At 36.7% G+C, this 27054-nt stretch overlaps 1 protein-coding gene across 2 annotated transcripts; it reads left to right on the top strand.

The window, feature by feature from the left end:
- cd9a (CD9 molecule a) lies at positions 1 to 27054 on the top strand. 2 transcript variants are annotated; one of them, XM_079825452.1, is made up of 8 exons: positions 1 to 577; positions 13214 to 13316; positions 13403 to 13500; positions 13596 to 13670; positions 13755 to 13856; positions 14141 to 14230; positions 25234 to 25317; positions 26542 to 27054. In XM_079825452.1, the coding sequence occupies exons 1-8, from the start codon at positions 509 to 511 to the stop codon at positions 26605 to 26607; spliced, it is 687 nt and encodes a 228-aa protein (XP_079681578.1). In that variant the 5' UTR covers positions 1 to 508; the 3' UTR covers positions 26608 to 27054. The 2 variants fall into 2 exon arrangements, with proteins under 2 accessions (XP_079681578.1, XP_079681579.1); XM_079825453.1 differs by lacking the exon at positions 1 to 577 and adding an exon at positions 8380 to 8698.

The raw sequence follows: 27054 nt of genomic DNA, 5'->3' as shown, positions 1-27054 counted from the left end.
ACATGATATATGTTATGCAAGTCTAAAATGCCTGAGAACAAATCCCTGATCAGTGGAAGAAACCTGTGCTCTGCTCTGACTGGGTGACGTCATTCCATCATGACGTAATTCGCAACGAATAAAGACCGCGGGGATGATGCGATAAAAAAAAAGATTCCTCGGGAGAAAAAAAACCCAACGAGCATAACTAATAAAGCGTATGGACGATCTTACATGACCCTCCAAAAATAGCAACTGGGTCGATGCAAAAAGCGTTGACCTTTGGCACGTTCGATTTTGCCACACAGCAAACGGTTGCAAAGTTGATCTTTGACAGGAGGAATGAGACACACAGTGAGTTTGTGTCTGTCCTGAGTTTTTCGTGCGCGCGCTCCCTTCACTTAGTCCCTACACGCACTTAAAGTCACACAGCCGCACGCGCGAGTCGCCTGCGAGACACCGGGACACGGACGCTGCTCGCGTGATCTTTACTCTTTCATTCAGTGTTGTGTGAGGACAGACTGCTGTGATGGCGGCGTTGACCGGAGGAGAAATGTGCGTCAAGTATCTGATGTTCGTCTTCAATTTCATATTCTGGGTGAGTGAGAGAGCGAGCGTCTGTTTAATGATTAATGTGCGCTGAGGTTGGCTTGCGTGCGGGACGTTGTTTTATGATAACACGCGGTTTTCCCTCAAAGATTCATTGATAAATGCGTGTGCACAGCGTCCTTTTAGATTCCTGGTTAGTTTAGACCGTAATTAATAACGTAGAAACGTCCGTGTGAAGCCATGCAACGAGATTGCATCCATTTGGCTGACCTCATTTTAAGATTTTCAGCTCTAATTTCAGGACTATGGTGGTGCAGTTAAAATACTGTTTGTAAGGGATTCTCTGTGTGTGTGTGGCGGGACAAGCACTGAATTTTGAGTGTTTCCTTTGACTCCTCTCTGTTCGTGTATGTGTCAGCTGTTCTCTCTCACGGCTGTACAGGTGCATTCTTGCTGGCAATGTCCGATTCGTGAACATCGTTCATTTGAACCGATAACTTTTTAATGGATCATTCAAACCGATTCGCCAAGCGTTTCTGATCGAGCTGTTCGAATTTGCATAATCTTATTTCTACAGTTTATTTGTATGTGCATAATATGCAGATTTCATACATGCATATATATATATATATATATATATATATATATATATATATATATATATATATATATATTTTTTAAATATATATATATTTTTATATATATATAAAATAAAATATTTTTAATATATATATATATATATATATATATATATATATATATATATATATATATATATATATATATATATATATATATATATATATATATATATATATAACACAAAATTGAGCTTGCATTGCTGCGTTTGTGTAACGTTACACTCATGGAGTATTGATTTGGCCTAAATCCAATTGTTGTGAGATCGGTGCTCTTTGATGTTTAATCGGGTGTGCAGTTTCATGCCGGATTTGTTTTTCAGAAAACTACATAATCAAAAAGAATGGACCTTTTTTGTAATCTCAACTCAAATAAAATGTATTTGCACTGGTATAACATGGATGCAAAGTGAGGTTATTTACTCACTCTGGAGTCCTGCAAACAGATCAATGTTTTGATCTTTCCACAGTGTTCCATATTATGGGGGAGCAGACCTTCGAATAGTTGCCTATTCAGGCCGGTTCTACGGTGGTGCTAGGGGGGTGCTAAACTCAAACGCAAGCAAAAGCACCCTCAGTTGATACTGTAATAATATTGGCGAAACAAATTTGGCAGATTTGCAAAAGTGTTTCCTCTAGAAAGCGTCAAATGCATCTATTTACAGCGAGTTTTTGCAACGGTGAGTAATGTAGCCAATCACAGATAGTTGTTGATCTCTTGAACGCGATCAGAATCTCACTGCTCAAAATGGCAGCGTTTTTAGGCTATTCAGTGCTGAGTTAATGCAGGTTCGCGTAAACTCTCATTAACAAGACACGATGTAAAAGTAGCCTAAGATATTTATTGTTGACAACTTAATTTTTATAACGGAGCTTTGTGAGATCGCGATGAACTGTCAAAGCAACAGCATTTTAGTGATCGTAGCGATCTTGGGTCACTTTCGAGGCTACAGACTCGTTGAATAAAACTATTGCTGCTAAGAGGACCGACGGCCAATCGCATGCTGCAAAGTTTAGGAAGTGACATCTAAATATAAATGCCACTCTGCCCGAGACAGAAATATCCTCCTGAGAGGTTTTGCCTCTGTAGAGGACATTATATTTGAGCGAATATCTCTGACAACATGCAGTTTTAGACATGCAGAGACATTCTTAAGAGAATATTATTACACGTCTTTTTACATTACATATTGTCCCAAAACACATTCATATGCAAATGATATACAGTGTAGATGCATTGCATAGAATGGGAATGGCATATGGCCATGTTTTCACATATTGCATAGTAAAATGGTATATAATAATTATTCTATTAAATCTTTCGTAACATTGTGAATCATCTTTATACAAAGTTTGGATTAAAAAAAAAGCTTGGTGCATAAATTTACTGGTGAATGAAAAAAAAAAATCACATTGTTATTTTCTCAATAAATAGTTCTGGTGTCCTCTACAGAGCAGAGGATATAGCATATAACAGGATTTTTTTTAATATATCCATTTGTTTTTTTTTTAATGCCTCAAACAATGTAATGACCTAAAAAAAATCTAAATTCACAAAACCTTTTTTTTCTGGTTCTCAGGAAGATGATGTGTTAAAATACTAGTAACGCATTAAAGCAATGTAAAGGCAGACTAATAGATTAATAGACAATTTGTTGCAAACTATTTTTGAAATTCCAATTATTGGTAAAAGTGAATATTAAATAAATAATCATACATTTTTCACTGTACAGTGCTATGGTGAAGCACATTTACTAGCACCCTCAGTAATTTCAGTAGCACCCTCAGTGATTTGATTCTGGAACCGGGCCTGTGCCTATTCACATTAAAGATAGGCAATTTTCAGAGTGGCTAACAATAGCAAGTTGGCGTTGAAAGCATGAGCTCCCACCCTCCCTTCAGAGCGTTTCCAAAGCCACGCCTCCTTCAAAACACATGAATGCGCACAGCAGAGTTTGCAAAGCATCACAAGAGACGGCGTTAAACTGCTGTCTTGAAAATACACATTACAATAAGAATAATGAAAACAACTTAAAGAGCCCTGACCTGTATCACCTGACTGCTGCAGATTCATTTCGGTGTTGCTACTGAAACGCATACATTCGAGTTACGAACCTCTCCGAGTATAACGTCACGGGTTTCCACCTCTTCCAAATTACAGTATTATGGTGTGAATGCAGCACAAGCTTGTTGTTTTGGTTCAGGAGGAATAAGCAGGTTCGTAGCATAAAACGCGCTGATGACGCGTGATGTCTGCTTGAGCAGGGTGCATGCATACGTTGACAGGCAGGTAGGACATCGTTCCATTGCATTTGGACCGCATGCAATGATTGGACACAAATTTTTTCTTCCACTGAAGATATACATTTAGACCACTTAACTTTGTGATTGCAATCAGGATGTGGAGACTTTCAACCAGCATAACAAAAAAATGTTTCTGGAACAAATCACCTACCCTGCCTTTAAGCTGGGAAACAAGCTTTTTTTTTTTTTTTTTTTTTTTAAGCTTTTTTTTTTTTATCAGTTCATTGAAGTTAACCATTCACTAAATGAGTCAGTAATTCTTCAACGCAGTGAACCCAGAGCCGTATTGTGTGTGTGTGTGTGTGTGTGTGTGTGTGTGTGTGTGTGTGTGTGTGTGTGTGTGTGTGTGTGTGTGTGTGTGTGTGTGTGTGTGTGTGTGTGTGTGTGTGTGTGTGTGTGTGTGTGTGTGTGTGTGTGTGTGTGTGTGTGTGTGTGTGTGTGTGTGTGTGTGTGTGTGTGTGTGTGTGTGTGTGTGTCTAGCCCCGAGGGTTTATGTGAGCACGCGCCCTAGATTGTCTTTAATCTGCGGGCCTATTTATAGAGTATGATAATCTCATGGACAAACTCACTGTAAACTGCATTTGTTGGGGGTTTTGATGATGGAATAATATGTGCGTTATGACTTTTTTTGTGTGTGTTTTTTGTGTGTGTGTTGGATTTGATCTCATTAATTTGCTGTGTGTAAAATTACTTAATATCTGCATTATTTAACACCTCTAAGGTGGGCGATATGACTAAATTCTTATTTCACAATAACGATAAGGTTATTTTGTGTTTTATCTCGTTTCTGTTATTAAAAATAAGATAAAAATAAGCGAACTACAAACAATAGGACAAATACAATATAAAAAATGTATAAATTAAACAATTTTTTTCAGATGCAATAGGTTTATTTAATATGTAGAATTAGTACAGAAATGTAGTAATCAAATGTAAACATAAAATATTGATAAATTAGGTTATTTTATTTTTGATTCACATTAATGACTCAGACCAGCAGGTAGGTATATTAAGCCGCGTTTCCACCGAAATTACCCAGAAATATTTGTCCCAGGAAATCCCCCCCCCCCCCCCAGACCTGTTGCTGTCTGCGTTTCCATCGCGATCTAAAGTACCATGAAGATTAGGCAAATTAGTCCGGTGACGTAGGACTGCGCGCGACTTTCCAGTTACCGCTGGATTTTTTTAATAATCTTTTGAAATAATCATTTGAAACTTAGCGAACGGCTAGCTCCAGGAGTAATGGTAATATTTATCTTGAACTCTGTCATGGAAACTAGCATGTATAAACCTTAAAGATGCACTATGTAACTTTTCCGTCCACTAGTGGTCGCCTGTTCAAAACAAAGGCGTAGTTTGATGACACCACCTTTGAGCACAGAATCTTGGGACATGTGGTCTTTACCTCACAGCTGGTTAGAGAATCGGGATAGGACTGGGGCAGAAATCATGTTCATGGATGCGATTATTAACATTACTGTAGTATGAAGTAGGGATGGGCATTTTTGTCAATTTCTCATTTCGTTCATCGATAGGTCTCAAAAACGAGTACTCGGGGGCGGGGCATGTGCAGGGGGCGGGGCTTGTCCGTCATTGAGATAATGAAAACTGTTATGAAATTGGTTGTTGACAAATACAAGTGACATGAAAACAGGTATATGAAAACATGAACATATAAAACAAAAAATAACTGCTAGATTATGATGCATAAATGTCTTTGAAAAAGAAACATCTTTATAAAATGACCATCTCAAATAACCAAGTCAGTAATATCGAGCATTGCATTTGAGCTGAAACTGTGAAATAACACCACCCTGCAGAGCTTGCTAGCTGGTTAATAAACTCAACCAAACGCACCCTATATCAATATTAATATGAAGATTATTATGAACCAATTACGACATAAATCAACACAAAAGGACGTGAATGCGCACGTGAACTTCAGCGTGCTAGATTTTACAGGCTATGGTTTGAAACGGAACATTTTGAATGCGCTCTTCCCTTAACAACGCTGATACACGGACAGCGAAAGCACACAGAAACAACATTTTATTAAAATCCTGTTCTCATTATAATGCTTTGACAGATTGACTCTGCACATAATGCTTCATTTTATTATTCATGATCGAAGTGTTTACAGACATCACTGCGCGTTTTCGAACTCATAACGAAAAACAACTTTAAATAACTATAGGTCTACTGTTAAAAATACGAGAACAGTATAGCAGTGCTGCATTACTAATATCAATGATTCTGAGAAAGAAATAGCCTATCTAAAAAGAATATGACTGTCTCTAAACCATCATGTCGAGCATGAAATATGCGTTTGAGCTGAAACTGAAGAGAATGAACAGCCGGTATAACGGCAGCGCTTTTCTAGCTTATTAAGCTCAACCAAACGCTTCTTATATTAGATTAATCCGATATAGACAACGTAACAGTAATCTTACAACGTGCATCTGCAGAAAAGGACGCGAATGCGCACATTAACTTCACGCGCTAGTCTGAGTGTTCGCTAGTTTCTCTGTGGATCAGCTGATACACGGGGAACTATAAGCACAGATCATTTACAGCATTCTAGTTCCATCGTGCTCTCATTATAATGCTATGATTGGCGCTGCACATCTTGCACTAACCATTCAATGATCACAGTGATTCCAGACATCACTGCAGTGCACGCCTCAGTTTCACTTTATTTCGCCGGTCAGGAAGCGTGTTGTATAACGCTAACCAATCAGACCTCCGGTACCGCACAAAACGACGCAATAACCAATAAAAAAAAAGAGACAAATATTTTTTCAGGGCGATCATCGTTCTCATGATCGATGATCGCTGTCACGTTCGAGTACTCGATTACTCGACCACTGTTGCCCATCCCTAATATGAAGCAGAGCAGGACCGAGTGTGTGGAGCTGAGCAAGGCCGCTGGAGCGATTGTTAATAAGATGAAGGCAACATATGCCTCACGAGCATCGGGACTTTTATTATGACAGTCGCCGCAGCCACTTCCGCTTTTCCGGTCATGAGTATGAGGTAACGCAGCTCTGTTTATCATATTAGATACATCTGAGTGTGTTGAAAATTATATTGCTCGGCGGCTGCTATGAGACTTGTTGCACACTGCAGTAAGAGTAAAGCGTTTCTGCATAATAAAACCAGTAACCGAGGGTAACGCAGATATGACGCAATCGACTCCCTCACGCGTCCTGGTTTCTTGGTTAAAATAGCAATTTCTCACGATTTACAAATAGTTGGAAACATTTGGGATATTGTAAGTAAGTACTCAACTGAACAAAATATATAACACTGGCCTAGTGGTTTTTGGATATTTTACTGAAAAAAAATTTACATAGTGACCTTTAATTAAACAATTTAATAATCAATTAAAAAGGAATTTATGCCTGTATAATATTACGCTGTAGCCACATTGGACCAGCGTTTTGGAAATGGATAGATGGATGATTCAGCGGCGTGTGCCATCTTCTGTTGAGTAAGGAATTAATTCAGCATGACCATCACAGTGCATTATGGGTATCTCTAGCCGTTCAGTGTACATTGGTTGTACACTTGTTATTATGGAATTGAATTGGGGCACTCAATAACGTCCACAATAGAATAGAACACCAGTACAAATGGCTGTTTAGGCCTGTGTCTACATGAATACTCCACACAATGGGCATATTAATATTTTCATTGGCAAGGCTTAAAAACTCATGCAAATGATAAACATTCATGACAATGCAGCACTGGCCCAATCGGAACAGTGACAGTTCCGTTAATTCTTGGCCATTGGGCAGTCTTGTTGAGCCTTGCATTTAGATGTAGTACTTCAGTTCTCTTTACGCATGTGTAAGCCTCTCTCTTTCTCTCACGTTGAGTATGAGTGTGAGAGAAGGCATCAGAGGGCACTTTCAGCCAAGCAACGGTGCTTAAAGCACAGCAGGCAATTAAATTACATCAGCGTTAAATTTTTTTTTTTGCCTCTTACTCAATCACAGGAGAGTGAAATCGTACAATGTACTAGCCATTGGCTAATTATAAGACATTTTAAGTTGCCTAGCGTGAAATTTTGTTGCATATGTGAGTGATTTACTTGCATTGTAGAGAGTTGACTTTACTGGTTTAGTGATTTGTATTGCATTGGGGAAAAAAGCTTACATTCTGCATAAAGACAATGAAGCCTATTTTTAAACCAGTAAGATTATTTTACATTTGCATTTAATCATTTAACAGACGTATTTATTTATTTATTTATTTATTTATTTATTTATTTATTTATTTATTTATTTATTTATTTATTTATTTATTTATTTATTTATTTATTTATTTATTTATTTATTATAAAGTGACTTACAAATGAGATTATAATTATACACCCACCCTCCAGTTATGAATTACTATAAACGGTGTAATATTTATATTATCACATATAAATTATATAATATTTATAAGGTTATATAATGTGTGTTTTAAATATAATGTGACAACTTACCCCACAAATAGTATTATATACGGTAATGAGATTATTTCATACCAAAAACTTATTTTAAAACGTTTTGAAAAAAGAATATTAAGCCTATTTTAAGACTATTTAGGAAAGTTTTTTTTTGCATGGTGGTTTTCAGGAAAATTAAGGACATTTACCTCCAAATTCTCATTACTATAATGTATATTTTTAAACTGTAACGTATTTATACACCATGGTGGTATCTGTTGTACTGAATTTAATTTATGGTAATTTTAATTTTAAATATTAATGGAAATTTAGAGGTAAATAGTTACCAGTTAAAATTTCACACTTAAAAAATAGGCTTCCTTTTTTAATGCAAAAAATACATTTATTTTGTTTTTGGGGTGAAATTGCCCAATTAAAGCATTAGAATACTTAGAACTGAATGCAGTGGTAACTGTAAGTCACCTGTCAGGACTGAGAGCACAACACACACACTCACATGCTACTACCTGTAAGCTCCTCCCACTGATGCATGGAGTATTGCACAACACACAGACATTTTCATTTTCAGTTTGTCAAACAAAGGGAGGAACTGCCACGGACAAACAACACGTGTGTGCAAAATCCTTAGAAGCTTGTGCAGGTGAACGCATAGACACTGCTAACAGTTTGTTGCCCTGTACAGCAATTTGACTTGGAAAGCAGCAAAATGGGGGTTGATGGATGTCCAAAATGTATAAAATACGGCATGTTTATCTTGAACTCTTTGTTCTGGGTAGGTGCACTTTAATATTTGTGTTTTTTTTGTGTGTGATTGTGTGAAAGCAGCAGCATTTATTTGTGAAAGTAAGTGGTGTGTGTGTGTGTGTGTGTGTGTTTATGTACAGTTTGTGTGTGGAATGGGGTAAGAGAGTGGGGTTGTTTTAAGGGTGTTTGTTTAGTTAAGCGTTGGCCTGGAGATTTGGAACAAATAGTCTTTTGAACAAAATGGGGCAGAGAGAATAAATCAAAAGAGTAGGACATGAACTCTGACTGAAACATGAAACTATTAGATTCATCTTAGTGAGCAGGACTAGAAGGAAAAATAAGTTGCATGATATGAGGAACATGGCATTAGTATGTGTGATATTTCATAACAGACAGCAGATTTTTAAATGAAGAAGTAGTAGTAGTAGTCAGTTTATTTATCCCTGTAGGAAAAGTACGTTTGCAGCATACTCAAACAGACATTTAAAACAAATAAATCTAATTTAGAATAACCAGACCAGCTGACCACAATCAATACTAGAAGAAGAATTAAACAATGTAATTGCTTGGGGGATAAAAGATAGTTTGGACCTGTTTTTCATGCATCCAGGGGAACATCATACCGACGGCCAGATGGCAGTAATTCGAATGCCTCATTTACAATGATGTTAGCTTCATTTAGCACACTCTCTTTGTTGTATACTCTCTACTTGTTAACTTAATTCCCAGCAGTTGCTTGTCATTGTTTCCTTAACGGTGCAGTATGTAATATTGACAGCTAGTGGTTGAAATGGGTACTGGGGTCCAAATACAAAACATGGGAGAGGGTTGTTTTTCCCGCCCCCTTCTCCTCACACTCAACGCTCATGCGGGTTGCCAGATTAAGAACATGCAACAAGAGCAAGCGCAATTGACCTATCAGTATACAGATCCCCTCGAATACAGATGAGCCAATGGCAGTTGAGTATCAGTTGCACAGGGACCGGAACTCAGACATCCTTAGGTTTCAGCGCCATAGAGAAACGTTGGAAGATCCGAAGCTCTCATCAGTTTGATGGTGTTTACCCTACAAAAATGGTAAAACAGTGTAAAACAGTTAGTGTTTTAAGTTAGTGAGTCCATGCTTGCGTACAAACCTAAATAGCTAACCGTTCCTGATCCTGGATGTTGTCATTTGCGATCGTGATGATGAGGCTTAACATGAGGCTTCTCTCGCTTGCATTGTGATCTGTAAACCCTCGCTTCCAAATTAATCTTGTTACCCACCATATTTAAAAAAATATATATATATCCCTCCATGGCATATTTAAGTCCCACTTGAATCCTCCTCAATGAGAGGTGGTTCTTCTGTGTCCAAAAACATTTTGCGACAAGGTTTTCACACTGACAGCTGTCATTGTAAGACAGTTAGCAACTCCGTTTGTCCGAATTAGCAACAATAGCTAAGGGGGGCGGGGCTTACCGATAGGTCAATTGACAATGGAAGGTGCGGAGACTTCCACACTAGGGCTGGGCGATATATCGCATGACATTGTTATGCACATCTCGTCAGTAAAGTCGGTTCCTTGATTAGTATTAAATCGCCATCACCTGCTTTCAGATGGAGCGGCATTTACTACACAGAGCCATAGTTCACTGACAAGCTGAGCCATATCGCATTAATTATCGCAGGCGATACGTCTTAGATAATTAATGCGATACGTTTTTTTTAGTCCCGTTCCCGCCAAAATATAGTTACCTACTCCCGCTCCTGCCCACAACATTCATGTTTTGTCCCGTTCCCGCCCGCTAAAGCCTGCAGAAAAGTATACAAAGATTTTTTTCTGTACGTCCATGAAACCATTTCCAGTAATTTAACATAAAAGCAAACGCATGAATGGTTTGGCGTGGCAGAATGCGTGCAAAGTGCGCTGCCTTAATAATTCCTAAAAAGCTGACATTTCAGTTTGTGATCTCACAAAACTCCGTTATTAAGCTGACTGCACAATACATTTTTCATAATGTCTACACTTTTTTTTGTTAAAATCAGAGGATTTGCCAGCATGCAGAATTCAGCACTGAACAAAAACTCACTTTGAGCGGTGAGTGGATTCTATCTTAAATGCATCTGATTGGCCATTGAGTTTGAGAAATCAACACATATGTCTGTGATTGGCTACACTGCACAACAACAGTTCTTGTTGCTTTTGTGCAATAGATGAATAACAATTTATGTTTTTTAATTTTTTTAAACATTTTAGATATTTCGAAAAAACTAATTATGGCCTGCACCCGCACTCGCCCATCAAATCTAGTCAAAATTGTGAAACCAATCATTTTTTATTGGTCAAAAAGAAAAGTGATTGTCGGTGTGATGATGCATCTGTTTGTTTGTGCTTTTGTACATAACTTTGAAGCAAAATCTCATGGTGCCCTTGAACGCACTTTAAGCTGGCTTGACATTATTAAGCTGCAGTCAATTTGGGTCAAACCAACAGATGTTGAATCTGATCACAAGAGTTGAAAATGCTAAATTTGTTTGGGTTAAATAAGGAAGCAAGCTGTTTTTTCTTCTTCATGTGACTTCATGTTTGGTTAATTTAGCCCTGAATCGAGGAAGTAAAAACAGGGACTGAAAAACATGCATAGGCCTACATACTGTATATGAGTCAAAATCTGCTAAGGGGTAATTAAATGTAACAAATCATATTTTATTGGAAAATTAAACACCATTTGATCAAACTGTAATATAATAATTGCTTTAATCTTTTAAACAACTGAGAAGATGGTGATCAAACGACATTTTATAAAAATCACCTGTCAAGTTCATCAAATGAGTCAAATTGGACGACTACAGGGACTCATCACAAGATGACTCATTTAACGGTTCATCTATTGCCAAAATTGTGAAAGAAAGATCAGTCACGAATGTCAGAATCAGAATGCGTGATTGCCTGGAACTCACCGAGGTCTGAAGTGGTACGTTTATTTTGGGATATATTCCCACATCCAATCTTATCTGGAATGCAGCATTGTTTTACAAAATGAAGTTTGTTTTGTTGCTTAATAAAATGACATGTTACTCAGAGTCTGACATGTTTGCCTTTTCAAAAATGTTACATTCAGCTGTCGCCAATTCTTTATCTTTTGAAAATCAAGTAAAACATTTGACCAGGAAAGGGGTTTTGTATGCACAAAGTTGTTTTTGTCTCTACTCTTTATATATAAAATATTTTATTTAAACCCATGAAAATTCAAATCCTGTTGTAGTAATAGACCCTTTTCACAGACTGTGATGACGTTTTAACGGTTGTCAATATCGTAAATCCTGCAACGTTTTTTGTATTTAATTTTTTTTTAAATATATGTACATTTATAACACTTATACTTTGTATTTTATTACTTTTGCATTCCATTACTATAAAAAAGTTACCGCTGCTGTGAGGGTGTTTAGTAATAGAGTCTATGGGAGTGATGGTAAAAATTTGCATATTACTGCCTTTATTACTCACTCTATTTTTTCCCTCTTTTTGAAAGTTGTGAAATACTATTGTGGCGTTTTTCTTTTGCTATTTGAGGAAATGGGCACACAAGAAAACATTTAATGTATTCTCTCATTCACAGCTATAATATTTAACCCAACAATGACGACTTCCGCTCTGAGTAACCCGGAAATGTGAAAAGGGTCTATAGTGAAAAATCACTTTTTAAAACTCTTGTTGCATTAGCAGATTTTGATTCGTACAGTACTTCTGCCAGTTTTATGTGGATTCTGCCATGTAATTTTGCTTGCTGGTGTGATCTGTACAATCTCAGATCAGATAAAATGATGGATAGTCTGTGCTATTGAGTTTTAAGCTTTACTAAGCTTGTTGTACACATTATTACATAATTTATGCACCTCCATTTTCCTGTTGATTTGGTTTGTCCTCTATGAAGAATCAAGAAAAGTGGGCAAGGTTTGGCTGGTTAATACTGCAGTTCACCCCTGCTGGTATAAAAATAGCCTTGTATTTTGACAGAAAAATTTATTTTTGCAAGCTACCTATAAATACTAAATATTTAATTAATTAAATATTTTTTTTTGTTTATTTTATCATTTATATATTACTATTTTTATTTACTATGTTTAATTTATTCTAATGTTATTTATTTTGATTGTTTTTGCAAACCATCTATTAAATAATTTATGTATTTTATATATATATATATATATATATATATAATTTCTTAAGTGATTTTTGCATCTCTAATACACTTGTATAATGGACAGTTACTAGTGAAAGGCACTACGTAATCAGCCAGACAGGATGTAATTTTACCTGGTAGTAATGATCCTCATGGCGAATGAATGGGAATGTTAACGGATGGCTTGAATCAAGCCAACAACCTTTCTGAGATCATTTAGCACCATACAGTACCTGTGGTGTTTGAGCTGTTTCTTTCTAATGTTAAAATAATAATTTTGATTTGACTATTTGTGTATTTTACTCAATCTGTGGGCATTTCAGGGTGAATTATTCAAAAAAATTTGAACTGCTTGTCTTTTGTTGTTTCATTGCAGATTGCAGGCACAGGCGTCTTGGCTGTTGGACTTTGGCTGAGGTTTGATCCCAAGACTAAAAGCTTGTTTGAAGGAGAGAACTCCCCTTATGTCTTCTACACAGGTCAGTAGTCGTATACAAGTCTTTTTAACACACGTGCTGCCTATGAAGATCAACTGATAAAAGTGAAGTGTGTGTGTGTGTTGTAGGTGTGTACATCCTCATTGCGGCCGGTGCACTGATGATGGTTGTGGGCTTTTTTGGATGTTGTGGTGCCATCCAGGAATCCCCATGCATGCTGGGATTGGTAATTCCCACATTGTGCATCTTTTCTTCTCAAATATCAATTAGTACTATTATGAGGTGCTCAACTTTAATGTTTGAAATGTGTTTTTCCCGTAGTTCTTCTTCTTTCTTTTGGTTATATTTGCGGTCGAGGTGGCTGCTGGAATTTGGGGCTTTTCCAACCAGACAAAGGTGGGCGTCCCAAATGCTCAGTGCACGCATACCCAAACACACAGACAGTGCTCCAAATTTATGTTAATATCTTTGTGCCCATAGGTTACTGAAGATATAACAAATTTCTACAGAGAAACATACAAAAATTATCAAGACACCAAACAGGAAGCTCTGAAAAAAACACTGAATCTCATCCAGCATGGAGTAAGATCTCTTCCCTTTCTCCTTATTTCTCAAAGATATTTTGCGTAATTGCTACTGTGCATCTGAAACACTTGACTATCTTTCAATACCATGAGCCTTGCGAACACCAACTGCTAGTTCTGTAGCGCTCATAATAACAACCTGGGAGATGTAAACATCCTCAGAAAGCGCTTGCTGTTTTTATGTGCTGTAAGCATCAGATGGCACCTTAAACACTAATTATTCTTAGCTTGTGGATTTGAAGCCTTGCTAATTTGCGATGACATCTGTTCCTCATCTCTCAGCTGAACTGCTGTGGACCGTCAGGAAACATCCCGGATGGTCTTGATGAAACCTGCCCCAGTAAGGAGGGGCTTGATGTTCTCATTACAAAGGTAACAGTTTACAGATTAAAATGTAGCATTTTGTTAGTTATTATACCTAATTTATAGATTTCACTGATTACTTAGTTTTTAACTGATTCATTGGACTAAAATCCATGCAGCCTATCAGTCAAAAGAATAAAATAAAAGAATAAATGTAAGCATAAAATACAGAACTAAATGAAAATATGTAAATGTGAGAAATACAGAAATAAAAGGATAAATAAATACAAATCTCGATAAATGTATGTAGAAATTACAACATTTCAGTATTTATGCAGTCATTCATATAACAAAGTACTGCAATAGAGCTCCGGAGGCATCTCTTTACGACGCCATTTTGGCAGGCAGGAAGAGCAGGCGCCAGCATGAGTGTCAAGGCAACGGAGTTCACTGCGCACTTTAATTCAAAAGACATGTACAAGTCTATAGCGAAACTTAACAGATTAAACATAACAGATCTCTATAATGCCCCCGGGGTGCTTTTCACGTGTATGGGCAAAGGAACGGATAGCTTTCCTGTCAGGAAACCTGTTGCACCAGCTGTGCGCAAGTTACAACTAGCCTAATTTTGACATAAATGGGCACTAAGTTACAACGTATGCACTACTAAATATTTTTGCGTTGCACCATTAAACTTAGTTGAAGCCTAAATCTACGTATAAACTAAATATTTACGGAAGCCTCCGATCAGGAGTAACATTAACAGAATAGCAGGCAGACTGAACTGCATCAGTACGCTCGTTTTACATGACAGACTTCGGGTGCGTCTCAATCAGCTCCCTGGTTCAGTAGTCAGGGCACTGATCAGGGAGTCAGCCCATTGCCTTATCTCCTGATCAGTGCCCTGACTACTGAACCAGGGAGCTGATTGAGACGCACCCTTCAATTCTTTACACGTATATGATAATGCTGACATATAGGCCTACATTCGCTTATATTTTAAGTGAGAAAACATTTGAATAGATTAACGTTATATGTTAGCGGTTAACACAAACCCGTCCGAAACACTGCGCCGCTGTGTGCATCTGTTCCATAGGTTTGTGTTGTGCATGGCAAATAAAATCAGTCATAATCAATAAATGTCATTTCTTATTCTTTTGTTTCAGTATTTATTTATTGATCCTTAATTTCGTTTCAAATAGCCTACAGTTTCTGAATGTTATTTATATATAAAAGCACTTATGTTATTGATGATTAAGTATCGTATTGAATGGGAACTTATTTTTATCATTAGGTAGGTGAGGCAAAAGTAGTTAAGAATGAAGAATAAACTGAAATTCACAGCATTTTAACAACTTACTACGATCAAATTTTTTTATTTTTAATATTTTGAATGGGCTTCTATTGTCATATTTGCATAGTTTTAGTCATGCTTTTTTTTTTTTCATTTTTATTAGAGCCCAAGCCCTAAGGGGCAAAGGACCCTATTGTTTTCCTAAGGTAATTTTTTTTGGGGGGTAACACTTTACAATAAGGTTGTATTAGTTAAAGGAGCTGTATGTAGGACTGTGGCCAAAACTGGTACTGCAATCACTTTCAAATTACTGTTGAGCGGTGTATCCCCTCTCCCCCTCCCCCTGACTCGAGGTTGCCAGATAGGCTGCAGGATCCAGCAGGAAGGTAGGCTGCTACACGGAGCTTTCAATGGCAAGTGACGAGTCGTACACAGTTAGTTTTTTTCTTTCTGTTAATTATGTTTATGCTTCAAGAGCGATGTTTTATGAAGTAATTATGAATGGCAAACATTTACTAATGGCGATTAGCCAAATATAGTCGTAAATATGAACGCTCGTATGTGACAGTACATTCCCATATGAAAAAATAATATAGTATATTATAGTAAAATTACAGCAAAGCTAAATAACATTAGCAATGGTCATACAGGTCCACTTGCAGCATGTTTTGTCCACTATATATGCGAAGAACGAATGAGGAATAATTTTTACCGAGGTAACGTTAGGCTACTGTCTCAAATACGTTTTCACATTGCCATAATAGGCGTGCTAATGTTGTTTTCCTCAGCGTCCCAGCACAATGACAGAGAAACGGGCTCTGATAATGCATTACTAATGTTAGCAATGACGACTCGCCGTTTTTATTTACCAAACAATTCCTTAACGTTACCTTTTCAATTCAATGACCCACCTCCTCCATCTGCGCTAACCTAACATTACTTTGCACGAACATGCATAACTTTGTTCGACTGTCATGAATATTTGAAATGTCCATTTACATTAAGTACAAGGTAGCCAAACATAGATGAACCTTACCTGTCCAGGAGAAAATTAGCAACGTTGGCATCAGTCTTCAAATTGTTCTCCGTCTTCAGCCGTCTCCATCTTTCAAAGGCATCTCCTATACAAATCCTTGTTTTATTTCGGACACTGTCACAACGTTTTTCTGATTCATAACGAGGTCGTTTAGGTTTCGTAAAGTTAGACATTGTTTATCCAAAAAGTTTGTAGCTGCAGCTGTGGTAACTAGAGCAGAGCTGGCAACCCGAATGCAGAAACACTACTGACTTCGTGATTGGTAGATAGGTGGAGGGTGGTGCTTCAGGCCAAAGCACAACATGTCAACATCAACATCAGTTGAGGGCTTCAACTTCACTTTTTTTTTTCAACTTCACTTTTAAAATGACAATATCTTGGCCGGACAACTGTTGTCAGTGATATAAGTATTTGAAATTAACATGATTTCTTAATGTCTAGTGACATATCAGGGCCATTTTATGATTAATTGAAATACATTTCTTACATACAGTTCCTTTAACTCATTAGTTAACATGAACTAACCATGAACAACACCTCTGTTCAGCATTAGTTAATCTTTGTTAACGTTAGTTAATAAAAAATCCAGTTGTTCATGTTAGTTCACAGTGCATTAACTAATGTTAACAAGATTTGAATAATGCATTAGTAAATGTTAAAATTACCATTAACAAAGATTAATAAATGCTTTATAAGTGCAGTTCATTATTAATTCATGTTAACTAATGTAGTTAACTAATGTTAGCTAATGAACCTTATTGTAAAGTGTTACCATTTTTTTTTCAACCTTACGGGCACTTTTAGATTGTATGAGGGGCAGTGATGGGAATAACGGTGTTATAGATAAACGGCGTTACAAATGGAATTATTTTTTTCAGTAACGAGTAATCAAACGAATTACTGTTTCTCCCGTTACAACACCGTTAGCGTTACTGAGAAAAAAAATGCAGCGTTACTATAATTGAGCTCACTGAAGCGGTTTTCATCCGAAAAGGCTCTCTGACAGTCGGACCTGCAACGTGTGTGTGTGTGTGTGTGTGTGTGTGTGTGTGTGTGTGTGTGTGTGTGTGTGTGTGTGTGTCAGCCATGCGTGTTGGGGGGTGGGTGGGGTGGTACACATCACTGAGGATGATTGGTGTGTGGGTGACAAGGTTGAGGTTGATAGGTTGAGTTAACACCTTTTTTTTACGGTCTATGGTTCACACACACACACACACACGCGCGCGCACACGCACACGCATATGCACAGTCAGCGATGGCAAGTCCAACGACTTCAAAGGTAGCTTTTGCAAACTGGAAGTATAAGCACTACTTTTCCCTCGTTGAGGTGAAAGGTAAGAATGTTTATGTAACGTATAACTTATGCCCAGGAAGAAAGAGTCTCTCCACGTCGGTGGCAAGTAATTCTAATCTAATGAAGCCTCACATCATCACATGCCGCCACAAAATTAGTGGCTAAAAACCCAGGTGATAACATGAGCTCCACTACCAAAGGAGTAGTATAGTACTGATAAAATTTACACAATATTTACAATAGGTCTACTGATAATATTTACAAATATAGCTGCAAGCAGCAATACCGGGGCCAAGCGCAAAGAAGAAGACAAGACATGCCAAAATGGCTGGCAGTGTCAGATCAACTGCAGCAATGAGAAATTAATCACGTTTTAAGATGATTTTAGGCAAAAGGCTGAAAATGCATTGTAGTCTGAGAGTGTCAGACCAACTGCAGCAATTAACAATTATACAGTTTAAGAAGATTAGGCAAAATGGCTGAAATATCATATATAGAGTCACTGATAATATAAGTTAATGGTTTATCACTTTTGACCAATAGGTGGCACAGTTACGAAATGTATGTGGTGTGGTCAGAATAAGGGAACAATGACACATGCAAAGTTTGATGCCAATATGTCAAAGCATTGCAGAGATACAGCCTCAAGAGTCATTTTGGCATCAAGGCTCAACTTCGTCACTGCGGTTTACAAAAACGGTTTCATCTATTGATGCAAAATTCCTAACTTTTTGTTGACACAGTCTGAAGATGATACGATTCGATTTTGGTGGAAATTGGACAAACAGTCTAGGATGAGTTTGAAAAAGTAGGTTTTGATCAAATAAGAACATTGGACAGGATGTTTGACCAAATATGGCAAAATTAGTATCTATGTTCTCGGCATGAGCCAATGACTGTATTATGACCAGTTTCATTAAACTAGGCTAATTTAATCAAAAGTTATTAGCATGTTTGTAAATTTGTTTATAACCTCTGACCACAAGGTGGCACTGCCCCAAAACTTTTTGAGTACCTTCAAAGCATGGTGCGGAAGACATGAATTTTGGACAAACAGTTCAAAAGTTATAAGCAAAAATAGCCATTTTTTGTATCTCCGGACCAGTAGGTGGCGCTGCGCCGAAACGCTGCATGTTGCCTCAGGTCATGCTTGTGATGACATATACCAAGATTGGTTTGAATACGATAAAGCGTTGTGGAGATATAGGCTTATGAGTGTTTTTGCAACTGCTACGCAAAATTTGTGTGCGCGTTTATCAAAAACGATTTGACAAATCAACTTGATTTGCAAGATTTTTTGTCAGCATGGTCTGAAGATGATATGGTTCAATTTCTGTGCAAATCGGACAAACCGTCTAGGACGAGTTCGCAAAAGTAGGTTTTTTGGAAAATTAAGAATGGCGGGGAAATTATCATGACCAAAAATGACATCATAGGGTGCAATTGAATCGGCATGAGCCAATGACTCTATTTTGACCAGTTTCAATATACTAGGCTAATTTAATCAAAAGTTATTAGCATTTTTGTCAAGTTTGTTATATCTTTTGACCACAAGGTGGCACTGCCCTAAAACTTTTTGAGTACCTTCAGGGCATGGCATGGAAGTCACATACCGAGTTTAGTAACAATATACTAATGCATTTGTAAAATATAGCATTTTTTGTCAAAATTCAAAATGGCCGACAGCCAAAATGGCCGATATGGTACAATTGAATATCAGACGACTCGGCATGCCGTCCTGAATGTAACGAGACCACTTTTATGATTTTTGGACAAACGGTTCAGAAGTTATAAGCAAAAATAGTAATTTTTCGTATCTCCGGACCAGTAGGTGGCGCTGCGCCGAAACGCTGTATGTTGCCTCAAGTCATGCTTGTGATGACATGTACCAAGTTTGGTTTGAATACAATAAAGCGTTGCGGAGATATTGCCTTAAGTGTGTTTTTGCAACCGCTACGTAAAATTTGTTTGCGCGTTTATCGCAAATGATTTGACGAATCAACTTGATTTGCAAGATTTTTTTTCAGCATGGTCTGAAGATGATCTGGTTCAATTTTCGTGCAAATCGGATGAACCGTCTAGGACGAGTTCGTAAAAGTAGGTTTTTCGGAAAATTAAAAATGGCGGGAAAATTTTTATGACGGAAAATGACGTCATAGGGTGCAATCGAATCGTCTTGAGCCAAGGAATCAGAGGAAAAAAGAATTTAGTTTCTAGCCCTTATGGTTCAAAAGTTATTAGCATAAACATGAGTCAAATTTTGGACTGATGGTGGCGCTAGAGGGATTGAGTTTGAGACTCCAAATTTGCTACGGTGACATTTCAGACTGTCCTCTATTAGTGTGCCAAATTTCATAACTTTTTACCATACGGTTCTATGGGCTGCCATAGACTTCGTGGCGGAAGAAGAAGAAGATGAAATATAGCTGCAAGCAGCAATACCGGGGCCAAGCGCAAAGAAGAAGACAAGACATGCCAAAATGGCTGGCAGTGTCAGATCAACTGCAGCAATGAGAAATTAATCACGTTTTAAGATGATTTTAGGCAAAAGGCTGAAAATGCATTGTAGTCTGAGAGTGTTAGACCAACAATGAACAATTATACAGTTTAAGAAGATTAGGCAAAATGGCTGAAATATCATATATAGAGTCACTGATAATATAAGTTAATGGTTTATCACTTTTGACCAATAGGTGGCACAGTTACGAAATGTATGTGGTGTGGTCAGAATAAGGGAACAATGACACATGCAAAGTTTGATGCCAATATGTCAAAGCATTGCAGAGATACAGCCTCAAGAGTCATTTTGGCATCATGGCTCAACTTCGTCACTGCGGTTTACAAAAACGGTTTCATCTATTGATGCAAAATTCCTAACTTTTTGTTGATACAGTCTGAAGATGATACGATTCGATTTTGGTGGAAATTGGACAAACGGTCTAGGATGAGTTTGAAAAAGTAGGTTTTGATCAAATAAGAACATTGAGGACAGGATGTTTGACCAAATATGGAAAAATTAGTATCTATGTTCTCGGCATGAGCCAATGACTGTATTATGACCAGTTTCATTAAACTAGGCTAATTTACTCAAAAGTTATTAGCATGTTTGTAAATTTTGTTATAACCTTTGACCACAAGGTGGCACTGCCCCAAAACTTTTTGAGTACCTTCAAAGCATGGTGCGGAAGACATGAATTTTGGACAAACAGTTCAAAAGTTATAAGCAAAAATAGCCATTTTTTGTATCTCCGGACCAGTAGGTGGCGCTGCGCCGAAACGCTGCATGTTGCCTCAGGTCATGCTTGTGATGACATATACCAAGATTGGTTTGAATAAGATAAAGCGTTGTGGAGATATAGGCTTATGAGTGTTTTTGCAACCGCTACGCAAAATTTGTGTGCGTGTTTATCGAAAACGATTTGACAAATCAACTTGATTTGCAAGATTTTTTGTCAGCATGGTCTGAAGATGATCTGGTTCAATTTTCGTGCAAATCGGACAAACCGTCTAGGACGAGTTCGTAAAAGTAGGTTTTTTGGAAAATTAAAAATGGCGGGGAAATTATCATGACCGAAAATGACGTCATAGGTTGCAATTGAATCGGCATGAGCCAATGACTCTATTATGACCAGTTTCAATATACTAGGCTAATTTAATCAAAAGTTATTAGCATTTTTGTCAAGTTTGTTATATCTTTTGACCACAAGGTGGCACTGCCCTAAAACTTTTTGAGTACCTTCAGGGCATAGCAAGGAAGTCACATACCGAGTTTAGTAACAATATACTAATGCATTTGTAAAATATAGCATTTTTTGACAAAATTCAAAATGGCCGACAGCCAAAATGGCCGATATGGTAAAATTGAATATCAGACAACTCGGCATGCCGTCCTGAATGTAACGAGATCACTTTTATGATTTTTGGACAAACGGTTCAGAAGTTATAAGCAAAAATAGCAATTTTTCGTATCTCCGGACCAGTAGGTGGCGCTGCGCCGAAACGCTGTATGTTGCCTCAAGTCATGCTTGTGATGACATGTACCAAGTTTGGTTTGAATACGATAAAGCGTTGTGGAGATATTGCCTTAAGAGTGTTTTTGCAACCGCTACGTAAAATTTGTTTGCGCGTTTATCGCAAATGATTTGACGAATCAACTTGATTTGCAAGATTTTTTGTCAGCATGGTCTGAAGATGATCTGGTTCAATTTTTGTGCAAATCGGATGAACCGTCTAGGACGAGTTCGTAAAAGTAGGTTTTTCGGAAAATTCAAAATGGCGGGAAAATTTTTATGACGGAAAATGACGTCATATGGTGCAATCGAATTGTCTTGAGCCAAGGAATCAGAGGAAACAAGAATTTTGTTTCTAGCCCTTATGGTTCAAAAGTTATTAGCATAAACATGAGTCAAATTTTGGACTGATGGTGGCGCTAGAGGGATTGAGTTTGAGACTCCAAATTTGCTACGGTGACATTTCAGACTGTCCTCTATTAGTGTGCCAAATTTCACAACTTTTTACCATACGGTTCTATGGGCTGCCATAGACTTCGTGGCGGAAGAAGAAGAAGAAGAAGAAGAAGAAGAAGAAGATGAATAATAATAATAAGAACGGGAACGGTTTCAATAGGTGCCTTCGCACCTTCGGTGCTTGGCCCCTAATAATAATAATAATAGGAACGGGAACGGTTTCAATAGGTGCCTTCGCACCTTCGGTGCTTGGCCCCTAATAATGTATTGAATTTGATAGGTGTCTCACATTGTCCCACAGCAACATTACAATAGTGTACATTAATGTACAATGTTTTATAATAGTAATGTATTTAGTGTCCAATTCATTCATTTAACATATCTAATATTGGGGGCATCCAAGTTATTTGACATATTTGAACATTTGAAAAAAAAAAAAAAAAGTAACACAGTAGTTACTTTCCCTGGTAATTAGTTACTTTTATAATGATGTAACTCAGTTCCTAACTCAGTTACTATTTGTAAGAAGTAACTAGTAACTATAACTAATTACCTTTTTAAAGAAACGTGCCCAACACTGATGAGGGGCTCAGTAGCTGCTAGTTTTACCTTCAGTCAGGAAACTCTGTACTTAATTCCGACCGACAGGAAGTCAGCTATTTTTGTTTGAATGTAGCTTTTTTGTTTTTAATGTAGCTTTTTTTTTTAACTACTACTCCAAAGGGCTTCATACGATTCACACCAAACTTTCTCAACATAATGCCAATATATTGAATATGAAAAATTGCAAATAGGAATTGGATATCTTGAACAGTGTTGCCATGGTGAGGGATTGAAGTAATGGCAAAAAGGGAAAATGGAACGGTCTCACATCTTCTAAATAATAATTTATACATTATTTATTTATAAAATAATACAAATAAAAAGTAAAAGACCCAGTTATTTTTTTTTAATAATTAATGTTATGTGCAATTAAAAAAAAATATGCATAGGCCTATATTTAAACATGGTTGAGAAAAGCCTTGTTGCTGAGACCAGTGTTTTCAGAAGCCTTCTGTTAATAAAGGCCTTCTGAAACAAAGTACGGCGATCTGCCGGAAGTTAGTTATTTCAGTCTATAAAGTTTTAAATATGGATATTTTTCCCACACAAACGCTTCGCTTCAGAAGGCCTTTATTAACCCCCTGGAGCCGTATGGATATCTTTTATGATGGATAGATGCACTTTTATGGACTTCAAAACAGAAACGGCCATTCACTGCCATTTATAAAGCTTGGAAGAGCCAGGGCCATTTTTTTAATTTAACTCTGATTGTATTCGTCTGAAAGAAGAATGTCATATACACCTAGGATGACTTGAGGGTGAGTAAATCATGGGCTAATTTTCATTTTTGGGTGAACTATCCCTTTAATAGATACAAATCTCTTAGGTCTTTTCTTTTTCTATCAATCTGAATAATAAAATAGTCATACAACCAGTTTATTTGTAGTGCACTGACAACATTGTTTTATTAAATTTGTTTAAAAATAAGGTTAATGAAAATATAAAAAGCCCTTAATATTAATTCTTCTTTGCTTACAAAATTTTGACACATGATGATAATTTCACACTCATTTCACATTAACCTATGTTGCTGAGAACAGTGTTTTCAGACATAATGACTCTTTTTTTTTTTAGACATTGCTTTTGGATGTATATTAGACATGATCAAAATGTACTTTGTGTCACGGGTTAGAATTTATTTATTTTAAATGTTGAATATTCTGGCTCAACTAACTGGTAAACCATCTCCAACTGATCCTTTGATCTCACACTGCCTCTGTGTGAGAGGGAGTCTATTTTACATTCTTCGTGGTTAAGAGTTTAACCCTTTCTTTGCTGTGTGGTTATGCCTGCATTAAGACTTACGATCTATCCGTTTCAATGACAAAATAAAGACATAGAACCAGTTCATTTGTAGGTTACTGGCAACATTTACTTTTATATAATTAGTGTATCAATAAGGTTAAGAAAAGAAAAAAAATTGAGCTGCATATGATAACTTTACACTCATTTGTAAGTGACCCATGACATCCTATGACAGTAAAATCTCATCGATGTGGCTGTTGTGGTTAGCGGTCATAGCAACACCAGCTGCTGCAGTAAATGTGGCGCATTCAAACGACTTTGACATGTTCTTTTACATTTTAACCTATTTAAATGCGCATTTTCCACCAAACACAGTTTCCCTAAAGCCACAGGGATGGCATCCGGGCTTGGGCCTGTCATCGCTGCTTGCTATATTTAGCTTTTGGTTTGTTTTTTAGGTTTAATTTATTTTGATTTTAGTAGTTGCATTACTTTAACCTATTTTTTCAGTTAGGCAACATTTAAAATTTTCATTTACATGTTGTGTTTATACATATTTTCAGATTTATTTCATTAAAACGATATTTGCCAAGGCGAATTATAACCCCTTAGACGTGAAACTGAATCAATTGTAAATTGATTCCCAATTTTGTGTCTTTGGTAAACACATCTACAGACAGAGTCTTCTAGGCAGCAGGTATGATTGTGGATGATGGAGTGCATTACACCAGCTTAGCTCAGATTTAATGCACTGGAAATGTTTCTAACCTGAGGCACCCGGTGTGCGGCTCAGCTTGAATGAGTCAGTGAAACACTGTTTACTCTGCCAGTAGAAGGTCAAGTAAGAGGTCATCAAAGCGTAGTAGTAACCATTCAGAATATTGAGAAGGGTTTAAGAGGTTTAAGTAAACTAATGAACAACGTGTATCAGACATAAGATGTTTATCACCTAATAAAAACACTGATTCCTTTGCTCTTCTGTATCTCTGCTCAGTTTAACTATCAATTAAAATAGATGGATGAATAGATCTTCATAATAATATTCAGAGAACATAACAACATTAATAAACCATAAATGATGCTAAGGCAGTCTGCCTTTTGTACCTAATTACAAATCTTGTTTTATATGTTCAGAGCTGCCCTGATGCCATTGATGAAGTTTTCAACTCCAAACTTCATATTATTGGAGGAGTTGGAATCGGCATTGGAGTGATCATGGTAAATTTTATTTAGTTCTTTGTGTGGTGTTGTTTTATTTACTTTTTAAGGCGTGTTCAGCATTTTGCCCTTTTAGAAGATCTACAATTTATAACTGTGGTGTATATCTTTACCAGCTTGTTTTATATTATATAAAATTAAAAATGCATTATTTTATTTATATATACAGACCAATGTTCAAAGGTTTGGTTTTATTTGAAAGAAAACTTTACTTTTATTCAGCATGGATGCATTAAATGGATCAAAAGAGACAGTAAATACATTTATGATGCACTGTAAAAAAAAAAATTGTTGGTTTAACTTAAAAAAAGTAAGTAACCTGGTTGCCTTAATTTTGAGTTCACTGGAATTAAAAATTTGAGTTAATACAATGAAGGAAATTGGTTTAATAAATAGCAACATAGAAAAATATTATTGTATCTGAACCACATAAATAAAAAAAATGTTGTGATAAATCAATTTGGCATGTTTCACTGCATTATTACAAATAAAACACACAATTACGCAATATGCTTACAAAATCTTTTAATAATATTTGAATAAAGGGTGCTGTCGATTCTCAAAAACGTTCATTGTATTAACTAAATTTTTTAATTTCAATGAACTCAAAATTTTAAGGCAACCAGGTAACTTACTTTTTAAATATTTTTTTTAGCGTGTTACAGAAGATTTATGTATATTTTTTAAAAATGCTGTTCTTTTAAACTTAGTATTCTTCAAAAACAAAAAAGGGTTTCCACAATCAGGGTTTCCACAAAAAATATGAACAGTTTTTAGCATTGATAATCAGAAATGTTTCTTGAGCATGATTTCTTAAGGATCATGTGACACTGAAGACTGGAGTAATAATGATGAAAATCCAGCTTTGATATCACTGGAATAAATTATATTTAAAAAAAAAGGTTATTTTAAATTGTAATATTTCACAATTTTACTGTATTTTTGATCAAATAAATGCAGCCTTTGTGAGCAGAAGAGACTTCTTTCAAAAACATTTATAAAATCTTACTGACCCCAAACTTCTGAATAGGTGTGTGTGTGTGTGTTTGCATTTCCTTTTGGTAATGCTAATAGTAAAATTACACAGATGTAATTGGAAAAAAGTATATATTTCTTAGTACCATGATTGTAATTGATCATAATGCTTTTTGAAAACACTGTTATGTACACATGTATGTGCGCGATTGATGTCTCAATGAAGGAATGTTTTCTCTATGTGCACAGATCTTCGGCATGATCTTTAGCATGATGTTGTGCTGTGCCATCCGGAAAACCCGGGAGATTGTGTGAGGGTCTCGTGGCTTGGGAAACTGCCAGTATATTTGTGTTGCATGATGTCTATCACAAAGCACTGTCTTGAACATGACCTCATCAGCTAAGAGCCAGTTAGATCACAGCGTCAGGCACACAATCTGTACACGTCTCTGATTGACTGGAATTCACTCTTTTTCTTAGTGCAGCTGTATCACTGGTTCAGTCACGAGTAATGAGAAGGGTTGGTTTAGCATTCCAAGCCCATTTGAAATGGCCTTTATTAAGTCTGACTTTTTATATTTTTTTATCGTTCATAATAGATTTTAAAGATTAACCATTGTTTGCTTTATTGTACTTGCAGTAATGCTTGAAATGAATTGTTCTGAACTTTTCTAATGTTTTGTTTTTGATTTGTGAATAGGGTCGATTGATTTTACCCACACTGGTGCATAAGGCTCAAATAAAAGCCAAATTATTCATGAA

Source organism: Gobio gobio (assembly GCF_949357685.1).
Source record: "Gobio gobio genome assembly, chromosome: 9".
In the NCBI taxonomy this organism is placed as follows: domain Eukaryota; kingdom Metazoa; phylum Chordata; class Actinopteri; order Cypriniformes; family Gobionidae; genus Gobio; species Gobio gobio.
The sequence above is the reverse complement of the archived record's forward strand: the minus strand, read 5'-3'. Positions and strand labels throughout refer to the sequence as shown.